The sequence below is a fragment of the Hordeum vulgare genome, chromosome 7H (genome assembly GCF_904849725.1).
Source record: "Hordeum vulgare subsp. vulgare chromosome 7H, MorexV3_pseudomolecules_assembly, whole genome shotgun sequence".
Lineage (NCBI taxonomy): Eukaryota > Viridiplantae > Streptophyta > Magnoliopsida > Poales > Poaceae > Hordeum > Hordeum vulgare.
In genome coordinates, this window is record NC_058524.1 from 525,397,140 (window position 1) to 525,405,050 (window position 7,911).

A 7,911-nucleotide genomic window follows, 5' to 3' on the forward strand; every position below is an offset into this window, starting at 1 on the left:
ACCTGATTATGTGTTGTAGTAGACTAGAATGATGAGTAGGACTAGTGAAAAGCACAGCGATAGTCGGCCCCTGTGCCTACACACATTCTGACACCATCTACCCCACTGCTCCTTTCTGTGCATCATAGCGAGTTGCGGTGAGAAAATGCTGCTCACTAGAGTACTCCTTGTCACTATGTACTATTGTAGCAAATTGTATCAGCTATTTCTATATACGTATGCGGTATGCGGAGAAGCCGGAAGGAATAGAGTGGTATGTGAGCCGCCGCACAGGACGATGCCCGTGCGCACGCTGTAGGTTAGATTTTCCTTAAAAAAATATATTACTTCCTTCGTTTTTAAATATAAGTCTTTTTTAAAAATTTTACTAAAAGACTACATACAAAGCAAAATGAGTGAATCTACACTTTAAAGTGTGTGTATATATATGTACATTCGTATATAGTTCCCCAGTGAAACTTCTAAAAAGGCTTATATTTCGAAACGGAGGGAGTAATTTTTGCAACATGGGTGTTGCTGTGGAATTTTTTTGCAACACAAACAGTGTTCCAGAAAATATTTACAATTTTTTCCTTCTTTATTTTAAGAGCCACCAACTTATAAAAGCAGACCAAACTAACACTATGGTGATTTAAAGAAGTGTTTCCTTTGCAAAATTCATAGCATAATTGTCATACCGTTTGTCTTCTAAATTACAACTCATAAATTTCTCTCTTTCTCTCTCAAAGATAGCCTTGATGCAAAGAGAGATGAACAACAAGAATGGGTCAACAAAGGGAGGCGTTTCGCCTTCAAAACAGTGAAACACTCAAGGTTCTGCTCTGTGGGCCTTCACAAAGTCTAAAAAATGGCTCACCCTCCCAAAGGGCATGGGGGTATATTCACGGAGAACGCGGAAAATCTGATCGTTACTCTGCAAAGTAACTAGCCCAATCGTTCTTTCTTTTTGTTTGTGTATTTGTTTTTTATGTGATCTTCTTTTAATGAAAAAAGTTTCAGGTCTTTGCTCTCAAGATGTGATTGTCATCCAGAAACTGAACTAACAACGTTTTCAAAATTGAGATGAAATTCTGTGATCTACATATGGCGGCTCGATTTTGTTTTGTGCTTGTAACATGTTTGATCTAACATATAACAACATTTCTTAGGAAGTGTGCAAAATTACATAATTTTATGGTTTCCTTGTTGTCAATATTATTGTCGGTAAAAAAACATATACAATGTTAGAAAAATATATTTGCAAATGTCCAAAGAATTGTTTTTGTCATGATTCATATGTGTTAATTGGATATGCTTTGCACATGCGCAATTACGAGTTCACAACAGGGATGGGTTGAAATACAAGGCGATCTTCTTCCAAAAAATTATCCTGACTAATTTATGGGTTTGGTCTCCCAAGCAGTGTAGTCTTTATATTTTAAAATTTCCAAAAAGAGCATTTTCCAACTATCAAAAGTTTCCAAAATAATTTGGCGTGAACCCAAGCAACACACTAGGAAATTTTAAGGTTTGGAATGCCTAGACATATTTCTTTATTCTATTATCCTCACAAACAAAATTGTGTTTTTTGCCCACCAGTTTATGAATTGAAATAATACACTTCTAAAATAGATCTAGTTAACCCTTAAAGTGTAATAGGCTTACTCCTAGTTCCGTTCAAAAAGTATTGAGTGCTTATTTGATTCAACAGATTTTCATAGGAAAATTTAAGGTTTATAATGCCTAGACTTATTTCTTTATTCTATCATCATTATTACTAACACATTGTGTTTTTGCCCACCAGTTTATTGTTTCGGCTAGTATTAAAATAATACACGTCTAAAATAGATGTAGCTAACCCTTAAAGTTTAATAGACTTACTCCTAGTTCCATTCAAAAAGTATGGGTGCTTATTTGATTCAACATATTTTCATAGGAAATTTCAAGGTTTAGAATGCTTAGAATTTTCTTGTGCGTAGGGTTGAAAGTTGTGGGAATTTAATCTTGGGTTCTTTTGGTATACATTTCATGGGAATTTTCCATTCATCTTGGGAAGATTCTTTTATTCCAAACAGAGTTTGATGCAAATTCAAACTTTAGAATCCAAACAGACATGAATTTGTATTCCTCGATTCCTGAGCGTGTAAGAACCCTACGAATCAAAGGGGCTCCCCCAATTCTTATCCCTGAATAATGTATCAATCTGATAATCATGTAACCACAATTTTCTAATATTAACAGGAAAACCTCAGCAGTGTTACTGATCTAGTAGAGTATAATATTACCTCCAATCCATATTAATTGCAGATTTAGTACAAAGTAAATTCTATAGCAAAGCTCCATACTGGTGTCCTGCAGCATTCCACAGGCCACATATCCTGCATATTTTCCTTCAAAGTTTCTAGTGAAAGAACCAATTTCAGTGCTACAGATAGTGCACAGATATCTGGAATGCAAAATCTGAATGTGCCATCCATAAACCAGTTCTGTACCAAAGACTGACTAGTGCAAACAGACCAAAGAACAGGAAAAGTACACGATTTAATTCACAGTAGTGAATTAAACCTTATAGGTTCACTCTGATGGTTTCGATGGCATTATATGATTTAACAATGTACACTGAACATTTCCACCGTTTTACAGCTGTTAGGAATCGTCGAATTATACAAATTACTGAAATGAAACAGGTGAGGTCCTGGTTGCATCTCCAGCGAACATTAAGAGTAAGAGGTGCCGTGTGTCTGTCGGTCAGTCATGTCATTTCGCAGCCTGCTCGATCACAGATATCTTGGTCCACCTTTCCTGCTCTTCGGGTGCACTGTTGCCCTGAAGAGGTGGCAAAGAGAAAGCACTGACTGTCGAGCTTTTGCTTCGGATCTCTTTCAGAGCCCTAAGCGCGGCGACCGTGCTCTTCATGTACATGCTCTCCATGAACTCAATCTCATCAAGCTCTGGAATACATCTGCTGTTAACCAAGGAAGAACTGGGGTTCAGAGGCTGGTCCGCAGTGTTGCCATCTTCATTTCCCTCTTCGACTGATGCAGATGGTTTGTTTGATGGCAGGAGCTGGTCAAGCATGGCCTCACACTCCTTCACGAGCTTGTACAGGAGGTCAGTGGTGAAGAAAGGCTGAAGCAAAACATTTTGGATGAAAGGCAGACGGATCAGAGCCCCAGTTCTTTTGTCATACTTCTTCAGGATCTTCACCAGTCCTGTAATGGCAACAGAAACATAAGCATCATCGATGATGAAAAATCAAAGGAACTTAGGGTGGAACGCGGGGGGAGCTCAAATTTCAAATAGCTACTCACGTAGTGGTAGTAGACAGAAGTAAAGGTTCAAATCCCCCCCCCCCCCTTCTCAGGAAGTTCTCCATAAGAGAAGAGAGTGATTGCTGAGTTCTGTTTTTACTATACTAATCAGCACTTTAGACTCAATGAACTTTTATCGTTAGCCAAATTCTAAAAATAAATTAGGTGAAATCTGCAGAAAACGACACACGGGAAACGAACATACAAATTTATCACGGCGCTAAGAAGCTGCACTTTAGGAACAGCACAGCCATAAGTAACTTATCATTCCCCCCACTAGCAGATCCCTCGGAGGAGCATAACACAAAAGTTACTGTTTCATCAAAGCTAACATGATAGCATGTGTAGCCAATAGGGCATGTGTAGCCAATAGGGCATGTGTGTAGCCAGTTGAGGTCATAGCAAGTCCACCAAAGCCATTATGCAGCAGATATAACACAACAAAACAAGCTACTCATTAACCTCAACTTGATTATAGCTTGCAAGAAATATGACTTTATAAAAGCAACCTACCAGACTAACACTAGAAAATAGATCGCGCGTTGCAGGTAGTTATGAGCAATCATATAGCACTTCTTTTAATTGTCAGAAGAATTTGAGCAAGAGTTACATGAAAAGGACACAGCCAGTGCTATAAGCTCCCACATAAGGTGGGGCCTGTGGAAGGATTAGACGAGGCAAGCCTTACCCCTGCACAGGGCAATGCAGAGAGGCTGCGTCGAACCCATGACCTCTTACCACAAGTGGGAAGTACTTCACCACTGCGCCAGGTCTGTCCTTCCAGATTGCAATAACAACAGTAACATGCAAATTGCCAAATTACCCACTATTACATATTCCTCTTAGGTGTAACTCTAGTCAGTAGACTTTCATACTCCTACTAAAGATGTTTGAGCGAGGGGCACTTACGGCCTAATTAATGCACTTTGATATGAGTTTGCATCCGGACTTTTCCAAGTCGTGCAAAAACTATATAGTAAAAGGGAGTTCACTGCTGTAAAAGGTAGAGGCATATGACCCTTGCTAATTGATTCAATTTTCATTAACATGTTGACCTTGCCATGGTGTGGAAGGATGAGTTTATTGTAACAAAGCTTAGAGGAAAAAAAGACCACACCCACTATAATTTGCCAAGCCAAAAGAAAGAGAAAGGCAAACCGATAAAACCCCTCAACTTAGCAAGATGTTATGTTCACTATTAAGCTTTAGTGCTACTATATTCTAACATATCCTCATCCAGATTAGTAAATTTGATCCCAAGAGAAAACAACAACCATTAAAACTGACACTTAAATTGTTTTAGATTACATGATTTATCAGCAACCCCGCTGATAAGTGATAACTAGAGCAGCATTTTTTTCACACTCAAAGCAGCAATATTGGCAAAGAGCAAACAAGATTACTACACTGTAAAGCTAACAAATGAAGACCTAGGGGATGTTTGGCTCCCAGCCACACTTTGCGAAGCCAAAATTTGGCAGTCGCACTTTAGTTGGCATGCGTTTGGTCTTTGCCATAGTTTGGCTTGCAACACTTTATTTCCCCTGTGGCCCATTTATCATAGAGTCAAAAAAATTGCCAACTTTTGCCAAAGTTTGGCGTTTGATTTTTCAGCCACACTTTCTGGCTGGCCATACTTTTATGGCTTGCCACACTTTGGGTTGGCAAAATTAGTCTCCAACCAAACAGACCCCTAGTTTGCACAAGCACTATATATGCTGATTGCAGGACAGTCTGGAAAGGAGACAGGTGATTTAGACTGCCCATAGTGGAAGTAACTTCACGAGTAACATCGGGTCCAACTCAGCAAATTTGCTTATGTGGCAATGATTTAATGAGGAGAGAGATGAATTGAGTAACATAGCTAGTTACTCATACTATGGGTAACATCACACATACCAAGACAAGATGAATCTATAAGCTAATAAATGAAGTGTTGCATGACACCACACATATGTTACTCCCCACTATGGAGGTAGTAACATAAACTAGTAACATAGTATGCATGTTACTAGTTGAAGTTACTCCCCACTATGACTAGTCTTAGTGCATCATATAACGTCATTATGACATTGTGCGAGTATGTGAAAAAGAAAACATATTTTTTGTGAGAATAGCAGAGCACCATTTTGAATGACAATAGGTTCAGTGCCTCATGTGAATTTAGAAGTCCTATTACAATGTGAGATGCAATGTCAGGCTATTGAAAAGAACAACTTATTTGCTACTATCGGGTTGTTTTTTAAGTTTATACGTCCACATATCGAATCAAGAAAAAATTATGGCTTGACCTAAAGACGTAGAACCTATTCGGGCCATTTAAAATCACATGCGAAAGAAACATAAGTGTGCTCCAAACTGATAAAAGATATCTATGCTTATGCAATAAATTGCTAATTTCTCGCAAGCAATCAAAATCAAAATGCTTGATATATCGTGCTGACGCAACTTCTCCGCAACCATTTATATATTTGTCAACGGCCCGGGCAGTGCACGTGCAATTTCAACGGCGCAATACGGATCTATTTGCGTTGACAGTGACACAAGTGCTCCCCTCACTGACAAGGGAGACATAGCTGCTCGGAGGAATGGCAACTCCCCTTTTTTTTCTTGACTCATGTTCACAAAAGCTCACTCTTAGTTCCACCGCTTTAAGATGTAGGCTCGGTTACCTAATTATTACCCATATTGGAACCATCTTCCTACACCCTTCCCATCCACTACACGCACAAACAATTCCAAAACGAGATAAGCAACAACAAGGTACTAGTACCACTAGTAACCGGAGTAGGAGACAGCATACATAAATAACTAGAGACAAGTCCATGCAGCGGTGGTGCGGCGACTCACCGGTGTAGTTGAGGGCGCTGTAATTCTCAAGCAGCACCATCTCGCCGTGGAAGTCGACGATCTCCTTGTGCACACGCAGCAACTCCTCCCTGGACTCCATCCCGGCCGCCCTGGCCACCCTGTCCTGCAACTCCTGCACCACTCACCCGCAATCTCAATCAGATCAATGGACTCGGCGAATTATTACAAAGGAAAAGAATATTAAATGAGGAATTGGGCGGGCGGGCGGGGGCGGCTAGCAACCTTCTGGCGGATGATGTACTCCTCCTCCTTCTCGACGAAGAAAGAATTGAACTTGTCGAGCTCGGCCTCGAGGAGCCGCATGAAGTCCGCCTCCTCGGGCGTCATCGCCGCCGCGGCGGCCTCGTCGGCGCCGCCGTCCCCGGCGGGCTCCGAGACGCGGGCCCGCTTGGCCTGCCGCTCCTCGCCGTCGGCGCCGATGCCGATGAGCTTGAGCCGCTTCTTGAGGTCCTTGTAGGACAGGAACTTGTCGCGCCACTCCGGCAGCGTCTCCACGATCTGGCTGCTCAGGCTCTTGCCGAACTTCATCGCTCGATACCCACGGAGAGGACCCTCGCCGTCTCGCACGACCTCCAAATGGCGATGAGGCGGGGCAGGATCGGGGGATTGTGAGGGCGTTCGGCGGTCCTGCGGCGGATGGGGGTGGTGAAATAGAGGGGAAAGGGAAGGGGGCAGAGAGGATATGCGGAGACGGGCGAGGCGAGAGCGGAATATTCGCGAGCGGGAGGATATTATTTTTCGCGGTGTGCGCCAGTGGTTGTTCTTCGCCTGCGCTTCCGGGTATTCTTTTCTTTTTCCGGATCGCAAGCGAGCGAGACCCAGCACGAACCAACACCTCATCATCGCCCCCGCCCTCCAGCTCCCACCGAGACCACGTCTGAGCTTGACGAGATTTGCAGGTGGATTGTGTGTGTTTTTTTTGTGGTAAAATGTCAGCGGGACGGCTGAGGAATTTATATTGGCCAGGAAAATAAATTTGCAAATGTACCAAAACAATGGTGTGGAGAGAATAATGGTAGAAAGGATAAATGGTGCAAATTCTTTCCCACTAGTTTTGTGTGTGCGATTGGTGTGTGCTATGCTAATATATGGTGTTGGATATGGATCTCGACAAGTTGATAGATATTCGATTGAAACGGGGAACCGCCTTTTTCACGAAACGAAACACCTAAGTGGTTAGAAAAAAGGACATCATGTTGCAGATTGGTGTAGAACTCAGCTAGACGATGGTTATTTCTCGAGAAAATTGTGCTGCCGTGATTTTGCTTGACTCCCTTAGGAGGCTTCCGATGCATCGGTGGTTCTTAAACTATCACGGCTTTCTTACCGTGCTCTTTGTTGATTCTAGAGTGACACAAAATGCTAGAGTGGATGATGATGTGACAGCTTTGCTTGGGGCGGATGGTGAGATGGAAGATGATGTGGCGCAAAAAATGATGATCCAAAGTCCAGCAAACCAATACCTATCATAATGAAAGTGTTACTTTTTGTGTGTTTGTGCACGCCTATATAACTTTTCACATGTCAGGGAGAGGGTCGTGTCAGTATCAGCATTGTGTTCTTTCACCGCATCGATGTACATGTCATTGTTGTTCAAGAAGAACACGTGATTGCAATGCATATGCATGTGTTTGTAACTTTTGGAATGTTAAGGGAGCGGGACCCTATCAATGTCCGCGTCTCCTTTGCCCACAAAATTCACCACCTTAATCTCCGCAGTGGCATACAATGTCAAAAAAAAAACTAATGA

The 7,911-nt window shown here is 42.0% G+C and overlaps 1 protein-coding gene across 1 annotated transcript; it reads right to left on the reverse strand.

Annotated features, from left to right (window-relative positions):
* Window positions 1-2,552: 2,552 nt before the first annotated feature.
* LOC123410938 (SPX domain-containing protein 1-like) lies at window positions 2,553-6,886 on the reverse strand. The gene is made up of 3 exons (XM_045103861.1): window positions 6,384-6,886; window positions 6,141-6,273; window positions 2,553-3,191 (listed from the first exon to the last, which is right to left on the reverse strand). Exons 1-3 carry the CDS (start codon window positions 6,687-6,689, stop codon window positions 2,737-2,739), a joined length of 894 nt encoding a protein of 297 aa, XP_044959796.1. The 5' UTR covers window positions 6,690-6,886; the 3' UTR covers window positions 2,553-2,736.
* Window positions 6,887-7,911: the final 1,025 nt, after the last annotated feature.

Excerpts from the sequence above, each read along its gene's own strand:
- LOC123410938 (XM_045103861.1), bottom strand. The coding sequence starts at position 6,689 with ATGAAGTTCGGCAAGAGCCTGAGCAGCCAGATCGTGGAGACGCTGCCG. Across the intron at positions 6,274-6,383 it reads AGTACATCATCCGCCAGAAG|GAGTTGCAGGACAGGGTGGC; the intron begins GTTGCTAGCCGC and ends TGAGTGGTGCAG. Across the intron at positions 3,192-6,140 it reads CAGCGCCCTCAACTACACCG|GACTGGTGAAGATCCTGAAG; the intron begins GTGAGTCGCCGC and ends TTGCCATTACAG.